General features: G+C 36.2%; 1 protein-coding gene across 4 annotated transcripts in view; it reads left to right on the top strand.

Annotated features, from left to right (window-relative positions):
- Nucleotides 1-27,692, top strand: part of MGAT5 (alpha-1,6-mannosylglycoprotein 6-beta-N-acetylglucosaminyltransferase) — a 115,370-nt gene that overhangs the window by 60,287 nt on the left and 27,391 nt on the right. For all 4 annotated transcript variants that reach the window (XM_042827096.1, XM_042827097.1, XM_042827098.1 and 1 more), the window contains 6 exons: nucleotides 9,005-9,076; nucleotides 10,222-10,383; nucleotides 11,924-12,093; nucleotides 12,988-13,122; nucleotides 18,011-18,144; nucleotides 21,500-21,633. In XM_042827096.1, the coding sequence (XP_042683030.1) occupies nucleotides 9,005-9,076; nucleotides 10,222-10,383; nucleotides 11,924-12,093; nucleotides 12,988-13,122; nucleotides 18,011-18,144; nucleotides 21,500-21,633 (807 nt within the window). The remainder of the gene's footprint in view (nucleotides 1-9,004; nucleotides 9,077-10,221; nucleotides 10,384-11,923; nucleotides 12,094-12,987; nucleotides 13,123-18,010; nucleotides 18,145-21,499; nucleotides 21,634-27,692) is intronic.

Genomic DNA, 27,692 nt, shown 5'->3' on the forward strand with positions numbered 1-27,692 from the left:
TGCCTGACCACCCTTTCTGAAAAGTAATACTTCCTCAGTGTCTTGGTACTTCCTTATGTCTTGGATCAGGACCATTGTACTCATGTTAGTATGCCAAATACATAGTACCTTCCTGAAATAAACTTCCAAGTCTATAGGGATGAGTACACTAACAGTGTTCTGATCTGGAACTCAGTTATGACAGTGGAAGTTGGATTCAAATTCTTTTGTTCAGCTGAAACTTTTCAAGACTCTTAGGGAAACTTTGAATCAAACTTTCAGGATGTTGGTGAAGCAGAGAAAAGTTACCACTTAAAGCTCTGCATTCAGGAAACGTATTACTTGGTAATGTTAAACATCATGTATGTTAGTAAACGTTAAACCTTTTGGATGAAAAATTGTATTAGTAAATAGCAGTTCACCTATTTGTTTAGGAAATGCTATAAGCCGTTGGCTTTTTTGCTTGTAAGTTCGCAGCTAGCAGGAAGAGGCATGAAGAAGCCATTCTCATCTTGCTGGTGAATGAAATACATCTTCTAGTTGGTAAATGGAATAAGAGGATTCATTAGGTGTCACTTCTTAGAATGCTGTGAAATAAGCTAGTCTATATTGAAATATTTTCTAAATTGCATTAACTTTGTGCATAAGATTACAAAAAGTGCTCTTATAGATATTATACTTCTAGAACTTTCTGAATTTTTTTGTCCATTTTTGTTGACTAATCTGCTAGCCAACATATTTTAGGGGATTCATAGTATTTCTATAAACTTTAAGCCAAGGTGATATAAAGGATGTATTGTTTTTCTAATGTACAGACTTCATCAGCTTATGGAGGCCAAATGGTTTTTCAAGAGTGTAGGGATGTGAATTTTTCTTTAAGAAGAAATGTAGAATTTGGGCAACTTCTTGTTTCATAATGGAACAAGAATGCAATAAATACCTTCATCTGTGTGTTTATTTGGAAACTTCAGACAAAGATCTTATATTTATCTATTTAAGTTTTGTCTCTGTGACAGAATGTAAAACTAATATTGGTTGAGCATGTTATTAACCGTGAGTTTAAATTTGGTGTTCTTAATCCTATGATTAATTCCATGATTAATGCCCAGCAGCAGAGCTTGAAAGCTTAAATGCTTGCAAATGCAAGCATGAAATGAAATTCTAATAACACTACAATGATGTGGATTTATGAGGTGTGTTGGCTACTAAGGATAACTGGAAATGCTGCTGCAAGAGTAATTTGTCAAAATGGACAGAGATGAGGAGTTGACAGTTCATAGTGTGATTGTACAGCTGAATGATAAATGTGTCTACAGAGCTCTCAAGTCAAAACTGCTCGTTTAAAATATTAAAATGCATTGTGGCTCTAGCAGGATATTAATGTTAGGATTTTTCTCGTTAAGGTAGCAGGCTAGGAATAAGATGGCTGTGTACACATCCTCTGTTTGAAAGGGCAGCGTACGCATCAGATTACGTGTGCCTACTTTTGCTCTTGTGATCCTATCTACAAATTCATTATGACAAGCATGTATACCTTTCTGTACTCTTCTGAGATCTGCTTTTTCTACTGAAATAACTCACTTAGGATATTAAACTCATCACTCTGTTGTAAATCAATTTCAAAACCGTAAACAAAAGAGCACAAAATACTACATTTTGTTTTGTAGTGCAGATCAGAAACAGGGAGACAAAGTAACTTGTCAAGTCTTAGAAACAAAGTTAGGAGTAGAACTCAAATCTTTGAGTAGCTCTTGTATGCCCTGGTTATGTTATCACTACGTATATCTGTAAAATAGAACTAGCTTTCTTTTCCACAGAGCTTGCACAAGTGCTAACGGTTCTTGTTTGCTTTTTGTCCTGCAGCAGTACATGTAATTGACAGCTAGTTTAACAGCTTTTCTCCATTTTTCTGCTTGTGCCTTAGCTGCTTGAGCAGACTGGCAAAGCGTGGAAGACAGGGCATTCAGGTTTAGGTTTTTTTACTTAAAGTTGTTCTGGACAGACTCACAAATAATGCAGCAAGGATTTTGAACTTCTTGCTTACTGCTTTGCTGGAGGCACCAGATCACTCCTGGTGGAGGATGTGCAGCGCTCTGTAGCCTCTGAAAGACCAGAGGAGATACGAATGTTCTGAATAGTAAAACCAGTCTTGTATTTTCTGAAACCAGACTTGTATTTTCTGGAATGATAAAGGGAAGGGATTAAAATTGGTGAAATTTGAAGGTAAGCTAACTCTTCAGGTTTCTGAATACTTGGAACCTGTTTTTCTTTTAACTATGATACAAGCTTATTCACTGAGAAGAATTATTTCCTCTTAAAATTATTATTTAGTTATAATAGTTATACATGTAACTATATATAACTATTATAATAGTTAAACAATTGTTTAACACTACTGCCATTGGCACAGTTACACATTTAATGGATGACATTGCTTCAGGGGAGGAATGTGAAAAAACAAATTTCTAGACAGTAAAAAATTATGCTTCACTGCAAAATATCAGATTGAAGAATAAAACTTTTAAAAATATCTGAGAGGACTGCCTGCCACATGGGTGGGACTGCTGCTGAGCAGCTGTGGTGCCAGGTTCCACAGCTCAGGGGAGCTCCCTCTGTTTTTGTTCTGTTAATTTCTGAGAGACTTGCATGCTGGAGCTGGGCATGAATTCATGAAGGTTTCATGAAAATCCCAGGCTTTGGATCTCCAACTCACCTTTCAGGTACAAGTGCAATGTTTGGTCTTCCTCTTCAAAGTGAATTCAACACTTCAAAAGGCTAAAGTTGCTTCAGTGACCAGTCTTTGAACTTCTGTAGCTTTTGTACAATTCCTACTGTGCCACTTGGGAGAAGTCTTATTTTAGTTCTTCAGACTTCAAAGAAACAGAATGCAAGTGGTTTGGGTTTGTTTTGCCTTGTTTATTTATTTTACAGTAGTATTGTTCTTTACATTGCTACTTTTGCTGTGGGACGGATGAGGCAGAAAAATCCAAACTGAAGGTGATTTTGAATGTGGATTTGTTCCCAGAATACAAACTGTATTCTGAAGATGTGTTAGTATGTATTAGATGCATTTTCCAGCTGCTACTGCATGCATTACATGGTTTCTAATCATTAGGTGAGTTAACAATGTTTTGCATTTCTTCAATGCAATGTAACATAAAATCACAGATGGCTTGGATCAAAGGGATCTAGAAAGATCATCAGGTTCCAGCCCCCCCCGTCACAGGCAGAGTTGCCATCCTCTAGATGAAGTTCTAGACCAGATTGCCCAGGGCCCTCTCCAACTTGCCCTTGAACACCTCCAGAGATGAGGCATACACAACCTCTCTGGGCAACCTGTTTCAGCAGCTCACCATCCTCTCAGTGGAAAAACTTCCCCCTGACTAAATCTTCCCTCCTTCGGTTTAAAACCATTCTACTTTGTCCTATAACTATCTACCTTTGTCTTATCACTAAGAAGTTAATTTGCCTCCTGTTCAGTTAAATATTTTATATTTATTTTTAAATATTTTTATTTTTATTTTAATATTTAATTTAATAATTTAATATTTTAATATTTATTTTGATATTTTAAATATTAAGGCCCTAACAGTAAACCAAATGTCTTAAATACTAGACACCATGTATGTCCAACCCACTAGTCTTTTGTTTTTGTTGCCCTTGACAATTTCTCTTCATTCAGCATGGCCCAGGCAAGCCAAAAGGTTGGACATCCATGAACTACACCAATATGTTGGGGGGGAGGGGGGAAGGAAGGGACAAAAAGCCTTGTCTGAAATGTAAAGCTTCAGAAACCTGAGCTGCTTCAGTATCTGACATGTCTCCCTAAGAAATAGAGATGCTGATGATGTTCAATACTTTGTTTCGGAGTCATCTAGTAGCATACTGGCCTGGATTTCAGAGATTGGGGCTGTTATCTTTTCTGTGTTGTGCACTTTTTACAAAGGAATTAGCATTCCTCTGTCTTGCTGGAAGATGCTTTAGATGTCAATGTAAGAGAGGAATAAAAATAAGCATACAGTACTGAAGTTAGATAAGAGCCCATTTGGGTTTGCCTGTGGAAAAAAACACCCTATGTTACCTGTGTTCACTTCTCAGTTTCTCTGAACAAACAAGCAGTCTGCTTGTACTACAGATTTTTTTTTTCCCATCGTCAAAATGATTTCCTAGCACTGAAATGCTGACAGAACAGAGATATTACAGCTTCTGGAGGAGTGGGGAAAGTCAGCTTCCTGATGGGAACAGTTCTTTTGCCTCAGATTCATAAATGGCTTTCCTAAGTGAACGCTGAGCGCTCTGCATGCCGTCTGATAAATTCAAAGATGAACTGTCCTTCACCGGTTGTTGCAGCACTGTTTATTTCCTGCTCTGGAATTGACGTGAGATACTTCATAGCAGTGCTTCACCACAGATTCAGTGATGTTGAACAATAACCACTCATCTGAAATGCAAAGAAACTGGGTTTTGTTACCCTTTCGACGGGCTGCACCTGTCATGCAGAGGAATCCCATATGAAGACTATGCCAGTTGTCTAGAGAGTGTCCTTCATCTTCTGCTTTGTTAAACTCTTACTCTTTGAACACTAAAGAGCTTTCTGCAATTGTGGGAGAGCTTCTGGCAGTGCACTCATTCAAAGTGGAAGGTGCCCAAACTGGCCACACTGCAGACAGTTGCCAGGTTATTACAAATATATTCAAGTTTTTGTCTATTGTGTAGCTGGGCACTGCAGTCTTGACTTCTGTTTCGTGACATTTCTAAGGAAAAATTATTGGTACAGATAGAAGCTGCAAAGGCTTTATGAAACACATTTTTTTCTGATTTCCTAGGTTTGTTTGGGGAAGTGGTTTTCTCTTGATGCTAGCTTACTTATCAGCATACTATATGAAGGTAAATTCACTTTGAAAGTGGATTGTCTAGGATGGGGGGCTAGAGGAAATGTAGGACAGCTTAAATTCAGAACACTTCACCAATCTACACAATTGTGTTCCACTTAAATTTTGGGCTTCTAAAGTACCATCCATCCTAATTTTATGGAGCTATCTACATGTGCTATAGAGAGTGCTGTGATGCCAGAACAGGCAGGAAATGCTGGTCTTCTCTGGTGGACTTAACCTTAGATCATGCTCAAGAGATTAATCAGTGCATTTGATTGGGCTTCAACACTAGTTACAGGAGACAGAACTGTTCTTATTCATAAATATGACACAAGAAAAATAAATACACTCTGATCTGAGTAATAGGTTGTCACTCATGTAAAAAAGGGCAGTCTTTGAATCTGCAGTTGCTGTTTCCCAACAATCTTCTTTAACGTCTGTACTCTGACACCACATCTTTCCTATCAAATCATGTGTATTGCAGTGTAGCAGTTGGTTGCTATGGAGAGAATAACATGGAAAAAGAACTGCTGCAAACCCTGTGAGAGAAACAGCCCTGGAAAGTGGGGAGAAAAGTCCCAGTTCCCTCTTCACAGCTTAGTTTATACTTTTTCTTTTTTTTTTTTTCCTTAAAAAAATCAAATAAAATACATAAGTAAGCTGAAGAATAAGATCTAAATATGTTTTGCTGCCCTCCTTCATCTTGCTCAAACTTCTGGCTTTTGGCCATGTGATCATCTGTACCTAAACAAATACAAAGCTTCTAGTATTTATACACTTCTAATGGAGGTTTCATCTATGCACACTAGTGATAGAATGACAAGGATAACTTCTGTAACAGTGTGGCACAATACCATATTTCTGACTTCATAATGAAGCCTTAGGCATTTACTGTAACTTCTTGCTATTTATAGTCATATATATACATATGTGTATTTGTATGACTTTATCCACATGCACTTTTTCCATTGTGCATGTGATACAATCAAAAAGCTTCTTGGTCAAGGACAAGATATACTTTAATGCTGTTGCATTTCCCACACACTTTTTGTTGTTAGTTAGCAATACTGTATGAAATTAATCAAGGCAGTATTTTTCTTTTCCCACTGTATCAGCTTCCAGGAAATGTTGTGCAGCACAAGTCCTTAATTCAGCCCCCCACCTTCCCACTATATCCCACCATTTCCCTAATACTTTCAATGAAAGGTGATCACCAGATCTAGCAGGGCAACTTCCTATGAGTATTAGGGGATCAAGGGAGGGAGAAGCAAGTTCCAAGCATGGCATCTTTTCAAAGAGCATACTGTAATACTGTCAGTGGTTACTTACTGCAATAAGGAGATTGAAAGCCAAGGAGATCCTCAAGCTAATCTGAACTGGTTAGTAATTCCTCACCTTTCTTAATCACCACATCTGTAGTTAGAAATTAGTACTCAATATAATGAAGCCTAGGATGCACTTGTGTTATGTCAATAAATCTGGAGTAAATAGCATTCAATTTTCACTGGTATTTGCTGGCAGAAAGATTGTTTCATGAGCATCTTCTTGCATTTTTTCTTTAAATGTAGCACTTATCTTTGTGTACAAAAAAAAGTTAACACGGCAGTAGTTAACATGTGAAGCTGAGAAAAGAGCAACTGTGAGCCTTGTTGAGAAATGAGTACTTTTATGGGCCATGTTTAGTCATGCAAGGCAACCAGGAAAATTACTTAACCACTCTAGGTTTCATGTTTAGGTATAGGAGTCCTTGTGGTGTTCTGTGTGGAAAAACCCTTAAGTCATTAATTGAATTGACAATACTTGGTTCTTTATTTAATGGAAAAAAAGAAAGAGAGAAAGATGCTTGTTTTCTAGGTCACGTGAAGTTCTCATGAAACTGTAGCTCCAGCAATTAGAGCTGCAATTAGGAGTAGATCATGGGATTAAAAATGAGAAACTGTGTTTTGATCAGGAAATGCCGAAGTGCTCAGTTTGATTCATTAAGTATCACATGAGGCAAGAGAAGTCGGCAAAGAAATGATAATATCTGTTCTACAAGTGACTTCTGTTGTATGAGCTTCACTACTGAGTTTTGAGTTTTATGACTTCTTGCTGTCACTCTAATCATGATCTGATTTTCCTTTTTGTTTCTCTTCAAACCATGACATATTAATTTCCAGTACTTTTAAATTATCTGTAAAATTAACTCATGTTCTGAAGAATGGAACAGTGTTTTGGCTGGTTCCATCATCATAAAATATTGTCTCTGGATGCATGCATGCCTGTGATCTTTATTGACCGTCTTAACATCCAAAGCTCTAAGTTCGTGAGCCACTAGCCCACAAAAATAAGCACAATCCTTTTCTTTTTCTATGAGAATGCCTGCGTGTTCTTCCTACCGCTTTTATCAGTGCTGAAATTAGAAAACAGGCAGACTTTGAAGAGCATGTGTTAAAAATCTGGTGATGAGTTAAGCTGTTCTTTCTTATTTCAAAAATGAGAAAAGGAATTCCTAAAGTATCCATAAGAAAAAAATGAATACTAGACCAACCACGTTCTTTACATCTACTTCTGAAGTGCTTCTGTGAACAGAATTACTGCAATTTAATTTAAATTAGAAGGACAATGGGATATTTCTAAAAGCACAGACGTACTGTTTGTTTCTCAGTCAAATACTCAGCTTGGAAACTTCAGTTTTCTTAGATCTGTGATGGTGCAGCGTGAAATATATAAGCCAGAAAAAGAGCACATACAATTGTACTTGAAGTGTCTTGACTGCTAGATCAATTTTGATGATAGGAAAAATTCAAGATTACTCTCACAGAGAGAAAGAGAGATTGGACCATGCATGATTTTTAATTTGGAACTTGCAACTCCTTTCTACCAGTATTTCACAACTTGCTTCAGGATTCTTAATTGCTACAAGTTCTACAGCTTTTGCAGAGCTAGAGACCAGTGGGTAATCAGGAATTTCAAACCAAGTTGATCAGGTCATTGCTATCAAATGTTTTATTAAATATATTGAGTAGATTAAGTTGTAACATTCAAATTAAGGCTTTTATATAATTTGTCCGAGGAACTTAACCTTGCTATGTTTCTTCTTTTTAATGAGGTTATGATGCCTGTTAATTTATCATTTTTGTGTAATTGCTCTTCTAGGCAATCATTCGGTACAATCTTAAGCCCTTAATCTTTAATACTTCAGGCTTATTGCAGCATGATTAAGCTAAAATGGTGTTTTGACAGGTCTGTGACTGGAGGGCCCCTTATGAGCAACACTGATTTCTTATTCTCTGCAAGTTATGAATTTAACCATTCGTGATGGGGTATTCTAGCTGGCATATAAACTTTGGTTTTGCCATTTAACAATAAAGTTATGCTTCTGTTTTGTTTTCGTGGGTTTGTTTCCAACAGTGAGATTCTTTCTTCACAGAAATAAAGGGACAGATCATTTCACGTGGATAATGCAGATTTAGTAGGACAAGTGATGTTTCTAGAGATAGCACAGGCACTTTTGGTGGCTATCTTCCATTTGCTGTTTTTTTCCTACCAGTAGCTGTTGTAGAGGGTTTTTTTCCAGAAGAGGTGATAGGAGAAGTACTGTATTTGCATTGCTTGTTTCTGTCAGAATTATGGCTATTAATACTTGTGTTATTATTACATAACAATTAGGCATTTTTCTAATTCATCTTTTTTTTTTTAAATTGCCTATTCTACTACAAGGCAGAGCATTTTTCCTTGTTTTTATCAATCTTTTTTTTTTTTTTTTGTAAAGTTATCCTAGGGAGACAGCAAAATGTTAAAAAATATAGTTTTGAAGTTCTAGAAGCATAAAAAACTTAGTGCTTTTTGAAAGCATTTAGAAACTATTCAGACAAACCTCATTTAGAGCATTTAACAGTTGACCTCTGACTTGAGTTTTCTCTCATGCAATCATTATTTTGAACTAATGACTAAGTGCTGTTTTTGGTTGTTACAAGGTTAAAAGTGATGAATTTCAGAAAGCCATTTTGAAAGACAGATAACAAAAGGCATTTTTACCTTGCAGTGACTTACTGATCAGCTGATGTCTTATTCAAACTGCAGGAAAGTGTAATATAAAGGCAGTCAGAGCTGGATAAGTGAGCTGAAAGTAGAATAGAATGATGTATTTTCATTTGATTGTTTTACAGGTTGAAAATTGGTGTCCTCGTTTACCTTGGAGAGCAAAAAATCCTAATGAAGAAACTGATCAAAAGACAGTGGTAAGAAAAACATTAAAACAGTTCAGTATTGTTGTTCCTGCAAAAGATTCTGGAATCTTGTTTCACATAAATGCTAATGAGACCAGAATTTACCATTGCTGTTCCTCAGTTCCTGAAAGCTGAAGGGAAGAATGTTTGACTGCATATATGTACACGTATGCATGTGTGGCTCATCATGTACTTTCTTCAATCATGCTGCAGTCTTGGTGGTAGATTTTCTCTAAAAACATTTACATACTTTAGGTTATGAAGCACTGTGCACAGACTAAGGTACAGCTCCAATAGACTCTTCACCAGTAGTAAGCAGCCCATATCGTCACGTCCACCATTGCTCCTTTACGCATCTGTGAAACTGCCCATTTTTGCTGTCCCATGAATCTGAGATTTATATATAACAATACTGTAACAGAAGAGCCTTATGTGGATTTCAGTTTTGTAACATTTTGATTTTTTTTTCTGTTGGAAACAATTCTTGAGTTTTTAAATTCTTTTTGTCTAATTATGTAGTACTTAAGTATTTTTAAATAATTGCTGAACTGCGTGTGACCATTGATTATAAAATGTAGATATAGGTTGACATATGGTCTAAAAACCAATTGGTTTTAGATTGATTTAGCAATTTAGCTTGAAAGCTAGTATTTCCTTTTAAAGTATTACTGTAGTAATGTTTGAAGCATTACTGTAGTAAAATTTGTGCTTTAATGATATCGTCAGATACTTCGTTGCTTTTTGAAGATCCATAACATAACTGAATCTTCAGTGTAACTTTCTGAATTAGTATTTTGTTCTAAAGATGCTTTAACCTCATTGTGCAAACACAGGAAAAACACCAGCTCTTGTATTGCAGAAATAGATACACTCTGAGACACCACAAATGTATTACTAAGTACTACTAATAAAAATAGTTACTTTACATGGCTTAGAAACATCTATTTAAATAAAGTTATTTTAAATATTTGAACTAGAATCTCAGCTTTGCTTCAAAATAATTAGTATACCTTTTTCTAACATTCTGCTCTTTAACAACAAGTAACGTAAAGCTCAGAATTCATATTTGGGAATTTTCATCACTTCTGGAAGGTCCACAGTTTGAAGAATAACATTAGTATTTTTTTTGTATGTTTTTTTTAACATTTTTATTGAAGGCTGAAATTCGTATCAACTTTGATCCTCTCTACAAAATGATGTCGAGGCATGAGGAATTCAGATGGATGACGTTACGTATCCGACGAATGGCTGATACCTGGATCGAAGCAATTAAATCACTTGCAGAAAAACAAAATTTGGAGAATAGAAAACGAAAGAAGGTAAGTTAAGACATTTTTCACTGCTGACACTTGCAATCATTTAGCCTGCTTTTAAGCTACTTTTCCGAAAGCAACTTTGGTGTAGAAGGATCAAATATGTCTAAGAGGTTCGTGTCGGTCCCTTTTCAAAGGGTATTTTATTTTTTTAAATTATTTTTGTATTGGTGGTTTACACATAGTTTTATAAACATTTAGTAAGGTAGCCGTTGAAAAAATTTTCTCATCTCTTTAATCTTAACTTGAAGAAAAACTATATGGAAGGTTCCAAAGAGAGGAACTGTGAATTTAACAGAAACTGATTACACAGAAATGTTTTAGATACTGTAGAAAACAACAGTTGTGCAGCATTTTAAATGGCATCTTTGTTTTGGATTGGAGGAGACTTTGAGTTGATCACAACTTTTGACTGGATCTGTTTTGACCTCTAGTGAGTCCAGGTTAAAGTCTGTAATACTCTTGAAATCTAAGTTTCTATTTTGTTTTCATTTTTAAGTTTTATTTCTTATTTACCTCAACTAGTTAAAATAAAGCCAACAGTTATAAACACAATAATTTCCCTTCCTGCCCTATGCTGACTGGAGCCAACCCTGAGAGGCAGTCATGATCCTACCACAGGTTGGCTCCTTGCTTGAGGTTCACAGTTCCTGCGTGAGATATGGACTCCGTGTTGTGGTTCTCAGATTTGTCACATGCCACAGTCCTTGAGAAGGCTCACCCTCTGTCAATGCATTGCTCATTTCAAGCAGCAATCCAGCCTGCTTAGTAAAGAAATATAGCATCTCAGAATGCATAAAAAGAAACAGAAGCAGTACTGTCTTGTTCAGGCAGCTTTGATGGGGTGTTCTAGTGCTTATTCTATGCTTTTAAAAGCTCTTCAAGGTTGCTCTGCAAAACACATGATGACTTCATGTTAATTTGACCAATTCTGGATTGGAGCAAAATGTTTTTATGAATGTTACATTAAAGAGTGAAGGAGAAGTGTTTTGATGTCAGGGGGCTTTGTGCTTGGCACTATATGTACCAACACTCAAATAACAGTCCAGAGACATAGTGAAGTGTTGAAGTGTTTGGAACCAAGCTGAGCTTACTTAGAAAGTTAAGCACAAATTTCAAGGAGCTGCAGAGAAAACTCTCCTCCAGTGTCACTCTTGTGAAGTCTTTCCTAGCTTTTAATGGCTTGCTCACGACAACATGAACTGAACTGTCTTATTGCATAAGTGTATCAGAATACAAATAATTTTGTGAATAATATCAAATTTGGCGTGTTATTACTGATCTGTTGGCACATAATAATGCAAGTAATATGGCAACATTCTTGCAGTTACGAAAGATAAATTACGAATTAAATTATTTACAAGGTCTCTGATTAAGGTGGAGGTGTTGGATTGCTGTTGTTGATCGTTGGGTTTTGTTTTGGCTTTGTGTTTCTTTTTGGTTCTTTTTTTCTGTCTGTAGATGGTTGGAATTAAAGAGAAAGTGCTGTGAAGTATGTTATCTGCATGTTTAATGTCATTAAGGAACGTACAACTTTTCTTTCCAGATTCTTGTTCACCTTGGGCTTTTGACAAAAGAGTCCGGATTCAAGATTGCTGAGAATGCGTTTAGTGGTGGCCCGCTTGGTGAATTAGTCCAATGGAGTGATTTAATTACATCTCTCTACTTACTGGGCCATGATATCAGGATTTCAGCTTCACTGGCAGAGCTCAAGGAGTAAGGAGATTACTTTCAATTTTGAAATGGGAATACAAAGGGGAAAAAAAGGGAAACTGTAAACACTTGAAGCTTCTATTAGCAGAGCATATAATTTCTTGAAGGATAAAATGAAAGTGATAATTCACTAAACAGACAAGATTGTTTTCATGAGTTAAATATATGTGCTATGAAAAAGATAATGTGTTTTCATTGTAGCTTCAGGCTCCTGAGACTTCATAAGTGAATGTTGTAAAATTTAAACTAAGCAGCTTATTCTTTAACATCCCAGGTGCTTTAACCAGCTGCAGTAAGAAGTTTTAACCTAATTCTATGTCCTCTTCTTCAGTTTATACTATTATTCAATCAGTATCTGATTTTTAAAATAAAGGTTTTAATACTTTAAAATATTTTTATAGTTAATTGCTTATGTTAGGTCAAATTGCTGCCTCACTTATCTTTCTTTTGCTGTGCATTAGACAGACAGCATTAAGCATAATCTGTTTTAAGCTTGAGAACGTACACCTTTTCTGTGGCTTTTCAGTTTTATAATAAATATAGCAGCATCATTTTTAGCTCTTACACCATAGAGCTGTCAACGGAAGTCTGAAATTATTTTCCATCACTTTCAAAACACACAATTTTTAAACATTCTGACCATATTACTTTCTTTTTTTTTTTTTTTTTTTTTTAAGAGTCTTTTAGCAAAAATTAGCAACTTACTGATGTATAAACAGCTCTTCAGTGAATGTTGAGGATCTTGGGCACTTAAATATAGTTACATAGCTAATGTTTTGTAAAGGAAAAGACTGGCTTTTTTGGAAAGATTAATTATCTGTGTAAATAATAAAATGGCATGAAATCAAGGTAGTTCTGAAAGTAATACTTTTCCGTGTTCCTTCTCTTTTCGTTTAGAATTATGAAGAAGGTTGTAGGTAACAGATCTGGCTGCCCTACCCAGGGAGATAAAGTTGTAGAACTCATCTACATTGATATAGTGGGACTCACTCAGTTTAAGAAAACACTTGGACCGTCATGGGTGCATTACCAGTAAGTATCCTAGATAGTTGACCTCTTAACTGCTTTGTTAAAGAGCTTCTATTGAATAACATATCAAAATACTGATGTGAGTACATTTACATGAATTGGAAATTATTTAAAAGTAAAAATGTAGTTCTCTGTTGCCCTTCACTCTTTGGAATAAAGGAGCTGTTACTTCTTTGTTGCATACCCCCTTTACCACTTCTCCCAAGCAAGTCTGGAATACTTGTAGTAGACTGAAACATTTTTCATCTCTGTGCATTATATCATGTTGCAGAGCAATCATGTTTTCTTACCCTCTCTTCTTTATACCAACACTCTCAACTTTTGTCCCGTAATGACTGAAAGATGATTGAATTTTGTTGTTGGTTGGCTAACCCAAGCATGTTTTCCTTGTCAGTGTTTGTAACTATACTGGATTGATGATTGCGAAGATTTATCTATTCAGAATTTATTGCTCAACCACAGTTTAGTATTTCTGTCTCATCCCCAAAAATGTTGAGGAGAGAATTGTCTTCAGGGATAGATTTAAGGAATAAACCTTCTAGTAAGTACTTACTGATGTTTCCATAATCTAATAGCATTAGGAATGGAAGATGGTGGTCATAAGAAATTACTTAGTATGGTCTTATTGTCTGCAGTTACAGAACCACATTTACTTCTGTGAGTAACTTGAAATCAGTAAGCTTCATTTGTGTTGCTTTGATATTATGTCAGCATGAAATAAAACCAACTCTAAATTACTGACTTTAAAGTTTCAATTCCTAGTTTAATTAGCTGTTTTTATGATCCATAAAGTCCAGTAAATCCTACTTGATAAATGCTACTGAAAGGTGTTCTCTGAAGGAAGAATTGTTTTCTTTCTGCCTCAGGATTTGCTAGAGCCTTGTGTCTTTTCAGCATAATTTTAAAGGAGAGTACTGTGATCAACACTGCAGATTAGATTACTCCTAATCTCTTTTTTGAAGCGGAGCAGTAAATGGATATTCTGGTTTCTAGGAGTCTGCTAATAAAGCTAATCTCATTTTCCACTGAGCTACAGTTGGTTGTCTGTCTGCCAGATGTAATTGTCATTAAATGGTAATATTACAGTGTTGTGGTCAGGATAGAAAACCATGTGTATAAATTGAAAAAGTTTCTTCTATTTTTTTTTTTAATTTCCTATATGGCATATTCTGTAGCAAAGATATGAAGATATGCCATGATGTTGAGATTATCACCTTAGCTCTTCAGTTTTCGTTGTTTTTCATGAATGATTAAATCTTTAGCAGTCAGTCTGTTTTTCATTGATTCCCAATATGTGGTAATGACTGAATGCTCTGTTTAAGCAGAGTAGAATTAAATTTAATTGTAAATAAATATCTTAGGTAGTATATGAGTTTTTCATATGGTTTTGAAGATGAAAATTAAATCATTTAATTGCTCTTCTGCAGCACTGAGTATCAGAGGATTGAATAGGAGCTCATCTAGTTTACACTGTTGCTGAAAAACAGATCGCCTGTATTTATCCTTCTTAAGTGATTTTTTTGCTAAAAATACCACAGCCATTCTTTCATACAGTTATACTTAAGTGTCTTTCTTGATCTGATTTGTTGCAAACTTGTTGTTCCTGCTTGTTCCCCCATAGTTCTGGAGACTAAATTATTTCCCAGAGACTACCAGAATTGATTAGAGCAGATGAATTAATTGAGTTTCAAGCAAGCTATCTCCTTTTTAAGAATCCTATTGCAAACTTTTTTTTTTTTCAGCATTGTAAGTTACCTCATAAAGTTTGTAGTAATAATAATAATAATATTTTTCAAGTTGAGGGAGTTAAGTCTGTTGTAAAAGACCTTATTTACATGTTTGTGTTAAGTTCACTCCAGTAAAGTAAATGTTATCATACATGTAACTGTCTTAAAGCCCTTGTTCTTTACATACTTTGTTTCTTCACTTATTAGTATGTAATGATACCAGAAACTGTTCCCTTATCTTGAAAGAAATGTTCTGCTCCAGGCCAGAAGATCTGTTTTTCAGCAGACCTGCTGGTCAGTCTGTTTTGTGCAGACCAGACTCAACTATAAGTAAATGAAAGTTTGTTATTCACTTCTGGTTGAAATAGAGTGGAAGAATAAACTTCTGCCTACAGCCCTTTCATGGAAGTACTACATGTAATCTTTGTGAGGGCTTGAGCCCTGAAGAAGGTTTTGGCAATCTGAAATCAGATTCTTAGAACAACTAGCTCAGAAGAATGATCTGCTCTGAGAGGTGTTTCTGAGCTTCTGAGCAACTGTAATACTGCTTTGTGCTTTTGAGGTCTGTAACACCAACACCTCTCTAACACGTAGTACGTGTTTTATTTGTGGTATAATTGTGCTGTAAGTAGCATGAATATATCAAAAGCGATCTCATTTTTTGAGTGTGCATTATATTCAAGCAGAAGAATGCCTAGATATGGCAGTGTTTTTCAATTTTCAAGTCTGGATATTTAAATTGAAGTTTATGTGCAAGGAAGTAACATAAAAATTAATATCTTATTATAGTTTGAGTAGTGCAGCTCATTGCTTTTGTGGGATTTTTTTGTTTATAAATCCAAAATGTGTTTACATCAGTGACAGAAGAAAGAAGATGTTAATGTCGATATTTCTGTTTGCTATCTACCTATCCTCTGTTTAGAACTCATCTATGGTTTGTAGAAGTCTTTTGTAGATAAGAGCGCTTTCTGGCACAGTCATTGTAAAATACTCCGTGTGTCAAAAGACAAAGCTCTGCTCTCTGATAGTGACGTACCCCTTGCTTTCCAGTTTTGAGGTGTGAGAGAAATGTCATACTATAAAATACACTAGTTCTCAGTATTTCCAGCATTATCTTTGTGAAATCTAAAAAATAGTTCAGCTTAGTATTTGTAAAGAGGAGACGTGTGACAGCTTGGTTTTTAATCTGCTGTGAGTCAACCAATCATGCCCCTGAATAGCTTAATCAGTCTGACACCAATCATTTTCGCTGTGATCTTTCTTGTCTTTCAGATTTTCTCCACACTCTAACACTGTAAACACAGATTTTGTTTTCTCTGCTTCCTTGTTGAGCTTATTATCCATTGCACTGCAGTTCTCACACTATTACTTGAGAATCCCTGTTTGTCTTGGACATAGTTACACTTTATCACTGTATATTGGGGCTCATATATCTTACATCCGAATATAAGAGAAAGGGAGGAAACAAAGCACTTTGAGTTGATGGCTTGCAATGCCTTGCTCCTTACATGTATGATTAGGCAAACTCCAATAGTATTGCAGTTTTTCATTAGCTCTCACTCACTACCTTTTTTCTCTGCACTCGTGTACCTGTCCATTTGCTGTACATTCAGTAAGAATTCTGTTTCAAGGCTTGCCAAGAAATAAGAGGGCTTTTATTACTCAGTGAGTCATTACTGCAGAAGTTTTTTTTTTGTTGTTCTTCTGGAGTATTTTGTATAATGCAGAGATAATTGCTACCATTGTAAAATATTTTCATTGAGAACAGTTGACATAAAACACTGCAAAGAAACTGATCTGTCAGCTTTGTTGCTTGGTGAATTGTTGTTTATTTTGACTTGCTTTTTGCTTGAAAGATCTCCGTGAAGACTTAAAAACAAACAAAGTAAATTGGCCCCATTTGTACTCTTGTATGCAACAGTGTCATTCCGTATGGCAGTGTGTAAGTTGCTGTCACATTGGGGTATTTTCTCTTTATATGGGCTTAGGACATATATAAGTTGTATGTTGAAGACTTGGAAATGCAGCTACTTTACTAGTGACTTTTACTGCTCTGGTTTGCACCATACACAAGCCTAGTGACATAATGTGCTGTAGTGAGTGTTCATATCTTTATATCATAATGCAGCGTGCCACATAATGCAACACAGCCTGTATAACTCTATCTGACAGATTTTGTTACTGGAAAGGTGAAGAATGGGAGAGTCAACACTGTAATAGAATTCATTTCCAGTGGTCCTAATGGTCAGAATAACTGCTGCAAATAAAGTTCCTGTCTAAACATTATCAAAGGTTTACCAGACTGCATTTTCAAGATGTAACTTCTTGAATCTGAAGTTTCCACACTGTTTTCTTCATATTAAGATTATTTTTTTGTCTGGCTTTCATGTCCCGTGGACTCTTTTTTCTTTTTAAATAAAGCAACTCGTAATTGGATTAATTTTTGTTCAAGGAATTAATAGGGCTGTTGGCAAAGAACTGAGTGTAAATCTCTCATCTAGACTTCTAGTAATCCAATGCCAATTTCTTTCACTTGTAAACTAGCTGTTGAAGACTTCTGGCTTTTGTATTACTTCTTTAGAAGTCTCAGGCCATTCGCTTATAAAACTTTTTGTCACACTGAAAGTCTTCAGCAAATTAGTCAGTCTTCAGTGCTTCCCTGGTAGGTTTAATTGACCCAGAAGTCAGAATCTGGAGACTAAATACAATTGTCTAAAGACACAGTACTAGTCTAATCTTGACACGTGGCCCTTGGCACTGGTTTTGTACTAGTGCATTAGAAAATAGATGAAGAATCCTCTCTTCTTCTGCCTAAATTCGACTTCAGAGCCTAAGGATTGTAGGTGACCATAGTCACATTCCCATAAGCTCTACTTAGATGTTCAAGCGTGATTTCATTTTGTTAGAACTAAAAAAAAAAAACCCAAAACAAGCTCCAGGGTTGTTATTTGAATGTCTGAAATATCCTTGAACTTGCTGATTGTAATGTCTTTGTGAATGTACCAGAAATGTTTGAAATTGAAATGTACATTCGGTTTATAAATTATTCTCAGTTGCAAATACAAACAAAACACCTCTTAATTATAACTGTGTGTGTATATGCACACATATTTATATATATATGTGCACGTGTACCTACAGAAAATCTTTTTTTGTTGTTGTAGGTGTATGCTAAGAGTTCTGGATTCCTTTGGAACTGAACCAGAATTTAACCATGCCCATTATGCTCAGTCTAAAGGCCACAAAACACCATGGGGAAAGTGGAACCTTAATCCCCAGCAGTTCTATACAATGTTCCGTAAGTATCCCTGGCTTTGTGAAGAGTTTGGAGCTTAATAATGAAATGCTATCATTGAGGTGGATGTTTGAATTATTGAAGACAATTCTGTGGTTTAATATAACACAGATAAAAGGCAGAATCATAAGCGTAAATTTTCTGCCCTACTTTCACACGCAGGAAAAAAAATAGATCAATATGAATAAAGATTGGGAACTCCCTGCTCAGGCTACCTGTGGAAAGTGGTGGCTGGCTTTTTCTTCTGTGAATTACTTTTGCATTGTTATAGGCTGTACTGCTGATGCAGTTGTGAGGAGAAAATGGCAGAAATACAACTGAGCAGCACAATTCCTTATGAATTCTATATAAATTTTATCAGATTAAATGATTACCTGACCTACTCTATCACGAGACTTGACTTAACGGTACTCGGTTCTAGGCTCAAAAGATCATTCTTTTGCATGCCATAGTAGCAATTTAAGTTTGTTCTCTCTGAAAGGTGCAGAAAGATTCACCACTGCCGGCTAGCTTGAGGGTATGTGAGGCTTAGGAAAGAGGAAAGTGTGTGCTGTTACGTGCTGGAGTTCTCAGCCCAAGTCTAAAAAGAAGCCCTGGGTAGGGATCAGCCTGACTTCCAAAGTTTGGTGATGGTCCCTGAGGCTATGGCCAAGGCACATACTGTTCTTTCTAATTGGATGACTTAGTCACATCTTTTAAACTTTTCTGCTCTTCGTAGCAGAAGTGTGCACACTGCTGTCTATCTGGCATGCTTTGGAATTTAGCTGTCTTGTTAAATTCTTTGAAGAGGCGTTCCAACTGAAAAAGGCGTGGTAGCGAAATGTGGCTTGGGAGTGGTTGCAGAATTAGTGACTGGACTTTAATGAGCAGAGCTTGTTCCATATCCACACGATTTGCTAATATTATTGGTCTATATCATACATGGAAAAGGAGCCAAAGGCTCAAGTGTGTGTATATGAGTAGTTCAACTATTAGGAACTTTGACTGTGAGATCCTGCTCAAGAAAACACCAAGGGTGATGGTGTGGTTCACAAGCATTTGCGTGAATACTTGTGGTACAGCTGTGTGCACTTCCTCAGACCCACTCCAAGAAATGCAGAAGTACAGCTCCCTAGGGAAGAGCTCTGTTATGTAAGGCAACTTAGACTACTGTTATATTCTATTCTTTGCAACAGATCACTTCATAATCAGTTTTTCTGAAGAGTATGACTCTATTGAAATTTCAGTAAGTAAGCATTTCTGGGTTTTAATACTGGAAACAACTACTGTTTTTCCTTTATAGAAAACATGGCAAAGAGATTGCAAGCAAGGGCTTTCTGAAGCATGAGTGATCGCAGTATTATAGATTGGTCAAGCATTAGAGCTTTTTTTTTTTTTTTTAATAATAGGTGCCAAAAAGCAATGTTTTGCAATATTTAAAGTTTATTTTTGTATTTTGTTCTCTGATGCAGAGATAGCAGCATCATTATTGGATTGTGATTGGAAGTGCATACATATTATGCATCAGTTAAGATTTTATGCCAGATTGGAACCCTGGTTGCCTTTCCAAGATTCTCAGACTCCTATTCTGTTTTGAGAACTCTGATTATAAGGGCAGAAAATCATTAGTGAGCAACAAGCAAGCTGTATTCAAATCTTTGGTGTATTACCATGCTTGACTGTTCACTAAGCTTTCCAGAAACATGAGGGTGTTTTTTTTCCCATTCTTATGTTTTCTATTTAAATTCTATTATGCAAAGTAACCCCATTAGTACTTTTAATACTGCATGATCTTGTTTAAAAATCCATCTGCATGCTTCCTGTGAATGATATTTAAGGCACTGAAACCAGTTCTAAGTGCTAACTTCAACAGAGGTTTTTCTTTTGAGTGTGTTCTGCCTTGCCTCTCCTTTGAATGCGGTCTCTTATCCAAAAATATGAAAGGACAGAAAAAAGCTCCTTTTCAGGCATATTTGCCACATGCCATTTACTTTGCTAAATGCTAAAAAGTCCTTGGGCCTAAGTGAGTGCCTAGCTGTTGCTGAGGCGTTTTTTGTAGAAAAAGAGTAATTGTCATGTGAAAAACTAAATGTAACAACAGAGGGAATTGTACACTGTGTATGGTTTCTCTGTTCTGTTGGTTCCACTGGCTGATTTTCAGCAATCAAAAAGTAAAACTTCATAATGGCAATAGAATTTGTTTGTGGAACTTTGTCTATGAGTTTTACATTGCATATGTCACACCTGTCTGGAAGCTGTCTTTCTTCTTCTTCTTTTTTTTCTTTTTTTTTTTTTTTTTTTTTTTGGTTTTTTGGTTTTTTGTTTGTTTGTTTTGTTTTTTAAGTTGTGCAAAATGTGCTCACAAGTTGTCAACTTGAATTAATAGAAAAAGAAAAAACTTATAGAGAACCTAGGATTTATTGCAGCTATATTTCTATGCAGGCAGGTAAGGCTGTGCCACTTTTTAAATATGTGCAAAAAACCAACATGTTGCAGTAGTTGTTGTGCAGTACTGATGAATTCTTACCAGAAGCTTTGAACATTGTAGTTCATCCCTGCAATTGAACACCTTCTCAACAAACAAACAATCAAAAGCACCAGCAGCAACACCACCCACAAAATAAACCCACTGACTTAGTAGCCATGAGCCTACAATTCTTCACCTCTATAGGAGGAAAAGTGCCTAATGCTGCTGGAGGTCACTGCTGAAAAAAGACCAGTGAAACTAAAAGTAATATAGAAAATGAAGAGTAAACTGTATATCCTTTGCAACTAACACAAAAGTTTTGACATTTCAGTTGTCCCTTTTTTATTTTATAACATACGTTTGAGTGAATTAAGCAGTGAAACTTGTATTCTGATTTGCGTGGTGTGACTGTGTAGGCTAATACTTAACATAGAATGTATGTTGACTCTTTCAATATAGGAGGTGAGCCGAAGTAACTTAATAAGGTTTATCACACTCAGCAACATACTGCTTTGTTAACAAGCTTAAATACCGTGTTCCTTCAAATCACATGGTATTGTATCTTTGGGATTGTCAAGCTGGATTCCTTCTGGTTCTCTTATCTCTAATAGTAAAATGAGGCTGAGTACACACAAAAAAAGTCAGTATCATTGGCCTTGGTCCAGCTGCAGAAATTTTATTACAGGAAATGAGCCAGAAAATAGCTGCTTACTTCAGTAGACATGTGCAGAAGGACTTAAAATTAGTAGGAGCTATTCTCAGAAATAAGGTAAGCAAATGTGTCTCTCAATGAGAATGTGAAGTAGTTTGTTGAATATTATGTTCCTTATGCCTATTTTCTTGGCAACATGAATGCTTTTATAACATTAACTAATACTTAAAGAGATTCTGAATATGCTCCATTTCTTACAGCTCACACTCCAGATAACAGCTTCCTTGGATTTGTGGTAGAGCAGCATTTGAATTCCAGTGACATTAAACACATTAATGACATCAAAAGGCAGAATCAATCTCTCGTTTATGGCAAAGTAGATAATTTCTGGAAGGTGAGTTTTCTGAAGTCATTTGCCTGAGTAAATTTATTTTGATCAATATAATAAGACATAACTCTCAACTTAGAGGTATTCCTTTTCTATGAACCTGTTCTTTGTCTGAAAATCAGCATTTAGAGAATTGAATTGAAGATCTTGAAGTCTTGCTGATGAAGAAACTTGTATCTGTCTAGATTAAGATGGATCCATTGTTATTTATGCACACCCTACTACTAATGGATTAATAGTTTTTTGTAAACTTAATATCACAATAATTTTGGAAGATACAGTGGCTGTTAGAAGCAATGGGAAATTAAAGGTTCCAAGAAGCTTTGTAAGCTTCAATCGTATACAAACGTTTCATTCAGTGATTTATTTTTATATATCTACAACCAGAAGTGTGCTGTATTTTGAACTGGTCGGGGTATTTCACTGAAGATTCTAGAAGTGTGCAACCTCATTTTATTTCTATGTAACGTCAGATCTGTGTTTCTTCAGTGTTGTTACTGCAGTGTCTCTCCCACTTGCAGAGAAGTACTGTAGAATAACAACACTGAGATCTGGTCGTATTTTCACCAAGTATCATATATTGGGCTGCATAAAAAAAACCTCATATTTTAAGTCTTGTCAATTGCAAATGGAACTGATAGGTACAGACTGTGCTGTACATAGGACTAAATGACTGAACAGTGAGGGCACACCTGTTTCTCACATTTTCCTTCCTTTTCTCTTGCTTGGCATGAGAATATCAGTCTTGTGCAGTTTTCTGACCCACAGAATTAGCATTCAGTCTAATAACTGTTAGACAAAACAGAAACTTAAGATGAATGGGAAAATGTTGCCAGGATGTTCAGAAGAAAAAAGATAAAGCTGAATGCTTCTTAGTTCTTGTGCTGAGAAAATTATGTATATTAGCTGTGCATGTTCAGTTGTAATCCTTTGGGTTTATATATGGGTTTATTGCCCTAAGCCATGTAATCGGTGTTTTAAAAGGAAGTTTTACTTAGTATCATACAAATACTCTGACAGTTATTCTTTTTGATCTCATGCTATAGAATGACTTGCTGTGTCCCCGTTTGCAGCCTGCTTTGCCTGCGCAGTACTAGTGCAGAGCTAGGATCCTTAAATTCAAGTCTCTTGTGGCCGAAGCTCTAGCACGTTTAGTTTCTGATCTCATTATCAGTCTCTCAGTTGCATGTAAATAGTTATCTGTGCTTTCTGACCTGATTTCTACTTTGTATCAGTAGAACAACCTGTTGAGCATTAGCTGGATTTAAGGAATGAGATGTGGTTAGTCACTAGTGGAGGGTTTCTTTTCACTGACATACATGTCTTTTTCAGTCTTCATTAATTTAGAAATATGTATTAATAGATTATCTGCCCAGAGGGGAGACTTGTGATTGTCTAGTCTGAGATTCTGTGTGACATACAGGATACTCATGGGCTGATTAAAGCAAGAACATGGCTTTTTGGAAAAGAACATCCTATAATGAGTTTTAAATAGCACACAATGGAAACCTTACTACTTCCTCTGATTAATTTCTTAATTGCCTTCTCCTTTATGACTGTGATTTATTTTTTATTCTTGTACAAATTTGTAGACTATAATTTCCAGTCTTAGTAGCAGTTGTAGGCTTTACTACTGGATTGATGATATTGCTCTTATTTACCCATTATATTGGTTGAGGTAAAGGAAACCCATAGTTATCTTTTGAAAAGCCTGTGTGCATGTATTGAGCTGCTGAGAGCTCTGAGGTTTCTAAGCCTTAAGAGTTCTCACACATCTGTTTTCTCTGAACCTTTTCAGTATTGTTCACATTCCTCTAGAAATGTGAATGTTAGCAAAGGGCATTTGGGCCCTTTACTAGCACCAAAACAAAAAACAAAAATTGTATGCGTTATTATACACATCCTCTTCACCATTAGGAACTTTTGTTCAGATTAATTATCGTCCAAGATCCTCAAGTCGTGTTTTTTTAGAAATGCTACTTTCCAACTCACTGCTCCATTTCAATTAGTATTGCCTGCCTTGTTTCTCCAAAAATGTGGGACTTAATTTTTGGCCATATTAAACTGCTTCCTGATGGCTTGTTACACCAAGCACGTCTTAACTGTAACTGTGGTCATGCCCACATTGGTACGTGAAGTGCAATCACTGAAGACAGGGTTTGAATTGGTGACCACGTGGGGTGTCTTATTTGGATGGACAAAATCCAATTCTTGTCATCAGCAGTGGGCTTGAATTAATCTTGTGTCTGTGTAATTTGCTTATTTCTCATTTCCTTATTTTCCTTGTTCAGTGCTCTTTTCATCTGCCACCATGGTTGTACTGAACTAGACTAATCTGTTTGTCCAGCTACTTGTCTTAATACTGAATGAAGCCAATTAACAAGAAGTGTAATCTCCACTGTGTCACTGTTGGTTCTGGTCAGTCATTAGAGAAGCACAGTGTGAAGGGGAGAGTGTTCTGATTCCCAAATTGAAAGTCTTTTTTGGAATATTAGTAGCAAATAGCTTGCTTAATTTTGGACCAAATGGATTGAAATGGAACCAGGGAGACCATATTGTCAGCTCAGAGTTCATTTTTTTTCTTTTCCCTGGGAGAGAGACTAGAAATACTAATATTCCATCATATAACCATGGTTGCAGCTCCTTCTTTGCATCTAGCTAAGCCTGTAGAAGAAAGATCCCAATTTAGTTGTCACTTCATCTTTGCTAGAAATCCTCCTATTCCCAGCTCTGCTGCATAACCAGAGGTGATGAGGCTATTTCAGACCATCTGCTTAAACTGATAAACTAACAAGGTTATTGTAGCTAAAGAGTAGCGGATTGCTTGCAGACAGTGTTCTGTCTTGCCACATCATTTAGGGGGTTAAATTCTGATTCAAAAATGATAAGCAGTGGAAAGAGGAATATAGTGACCCCTGTTCTGTCAGCACTGATGGATACAGAGAAATGTATGAAAAATATACAGGTCTATGACCTGAGACCAGTAGCCTTAGTACCACTTTGCAGTGCGGAAACGTAGATATGTCTTGCTGGAGGTCAAGAAGGATGTGTGCTGCAGAGACTGTAAGAAATGTCTTCTTGTTTACTTCCTTCTGATAAATATATCAGATTTAAGTCGGTTGAGGATTACAAATAGGAGGCCGTGAAGAATTTCCCTGCATTTTTAAAGATTATCCCTATATATAAGCTATCATGGGTAACACTTGCCAAGTTTTGAATGTTTGCAGACAGAGGTTAGAGTTTTTATCTGGGATTTCTAGCAATACTAAGGAATAAAGAGAGACCTCTGTCTGTCTAAGTGATGTAGACGGAATGAATAAAATCTGAGTAAAACACATAAGCTTCCATTATCAAAATTGGGTTTAATTACACAGCATTTCAATTAAAAGGGAATGCTTGAAGCCTTTCACATCTTCTTAGCTCCTATAGGCCTATTTTTTTTGTTCTTCCTGCATTTCCCATCATACTTTTCCAATACTTGGCTCTCAATTGTAGAAAGAAGAGTCAAGATTCATTTTAAATTCTAGTTTTGCAGGGTGACATAAGAGAGGGCAGAATTTGACCTGAATGGGAAAATACTCATAAAAATGTAGCTTAACATTTGTATTATGATTGCTTTAGTAAAACATTGTGTTACAGTGCATTGAAGTTGCTTTAAAAATGTTTTTATGTTGAAAGACAAATTTATGTTTGTTGCTAATGCCCCTTGACAAGGTGTGTATTCCTAAGTGTGCAATGTCTGCAGAGCAAGTGAAGAATTGTAAGTGGGAGATGTTTACACTTCAGTTTTTATTGGGAAAGTACAAAAACAAGGCTATTTATACAAAGCTTTCCCTTTTATAACTCTATGTGACATGTGTAATTTCCCCGCTGTATTCCATGTTGGATGAATTGGGAAGAATAAGATGGGGCAAAGCCAGGAAAAACTACACTTCTAGGGAATGTTTCTATTATGAGCAAAGATCAGTGTTTTGCTGCTGGCAGCATTGCATTTCACTTCCTTCGGATTGTTTTTTTTTGTGCTTCAGATTTAGCAACATACTTCGGATGAATGTTTCATTTCATTTTTGGAGTGAGAAGAAACATAAGGGAAAGGGAAAAGATCCTTCTCACCTTTTCTCTCTCACCTGCTCAGTGCACTCACAAATTTACCTCGTAGTGGTTTTTTTTTCTCGTCCTTCAAATTTGCAGCAGCACTGTGAGCTTTTCTATCATTTAAACCTATCCTTTGCTGCTGCCTCTGGGCACCAGGAGCACCGTCCTTTATGGCATTTTAGTCAGTGATCAGCTTCACTTTTTTCCAGATCTCTGCAGCTGCCCTATAAACTAGTCAGGTGTTACAGTACCGATTCACATCATTGTCTAGTAATGATGCTAAAAAACCAACGTAACAACTTTTTCTTCCTGTGGTCTCACTTGCTAATTTCTCTTGTACCCCTGTACTTTCCTGCTTCAGTGCTTATAGTGCACAAGTACTTCACATTGTTAGTTCTGGAAATTGCATTCAAAGAGCAGGAAATTCTTTGTTTATGCATTAATAAGCACTGGATAACAATGAAATTGGCAAATCTAAAAATCTCACTGATAAAAATAATAATGTAATTTTAAAAAAAATTTATGGAATAAATGGAGGAAATGATCAGTGACATAGATGAATACTGGTGTTTATTGAAGTGCTTTATTCATTCCTTATGCAAATATATATATGTATCTATATATGTGCAAACAAATACTATCTATGTACGTGCCAGTGTGTGTTTTGTACAGGTATTTGAGGCGAGTGCCTAACAAGAGGCTCATAAACAGACATTCAGGGAGCACAAAAGCTCTGCAAGGTTATGTAATACTTCCTTTACATATTCTCTCTCTTTCCGGATTTTTTTCAACCCAGGGAATTATCTGATTGCTTGCCTATTGATAAAGCATCCCTTGACCAGTTTTTGAGATCTCTTAAGACCTATCTTCTAAGCATGGTCTAATCTGGATCTTATGCAAAAATGAAGATTCTTTTTTTCAAAGCTTCTTAATCATCTTATGCTTGCATCAGGCTCAGTTATGCACTGTGAACATACCACTGGGTTTTGGCTGACCTTGGACTTCTAGCAAATAAGCACTCTGGTGTTTGAACCTTGAGACTTAACAGTATGCACTTAGGAAATACACAAAGAACTGTTCCAGTAATTCTTACTTCTCTGTATTATGTTTCTCAACTTGTGTAAAAATAATTGTGTTCTGACTTGCTTCATTGTTTGAAGATGGGACTGGTTATAGGCCTGTTTTACAGTTTGAACTTTCAACCCCTTCATCTGGTTTGGGACTCTGAATCAAGATTTGTGTAATGTAATAAGCCTGCAGTTCTGTGCATGCGGTGGTTGGTTTTGTTCCTTGCTGAATTTCTGATGTTCTGTGAGGTTACTCAAATGGTCTAAAATTGCAAAAATGTATGAAAACTTTACACTGACGAAGTGTATCACAAGGTAATATGTGGGTGTCTTTTATCATGACAAGAAAAAAGCAGAGTTTAGTTCTTCATGCATCATGTTTCTGCCATATACTTTTGTTGCATTTATGCTTTTACATTTTGATGTGCCAAACGTAAAATTTCAGCCCTTCATGCTGCACCTTGCTGCCAGCATTTTCTTATGGAAAGACTTATCAGCCTGTTGTCATTTGATTGCTTTGATGAGAAAGGCCTTACAATGCCTTTGAAGGTAGGTGGAAATAACTGATGTATGGTAATGACAGTTCTTCACTCAGTAATCAACAAATATGCTTTTCTTGAATGGCAAATTTATCTTAGCTGCTAAAAACTTGTTTCAGAAAGAACTTGTGACTGTTTGTTACCACTACCCTTCCATTTTGATTCTGAGGAGAAATAATTTGCTCTATTTTGATGCGATAATCTTTCATGCTCTTAAGTTTTGCATTGCAGAGAGTGAATATAGTGAATAATGCAGCTTGACCCAGACTATGAAGAGCAGTCTGATATTGCTTTACTAGCCAGCAGCCCATGATCATAATCTCCGCATTTCTTTGGTCCTCTTTGAATTACCTTTAGGTAGAGT

The sequence above is a fragment of the Centrocercus urophasianus genome, unplaced genomic scaffold (assembly GCF_019232065.1).
Source record: "Centrocercus urophasianus isolate 14NV4802_14NV808 unplaced genomic scaffold, USGS_Curo_1.0 seq_28, whole genome shotgun sequence".
In the NCBI taxonomy this organism is placed as follows: domain Eukaryota; kingdom Metazoa; phylum Chordata; class Aves; order Galliformes; family Phasianidae; genus Centrocercus; species Centrocercus urophasianus.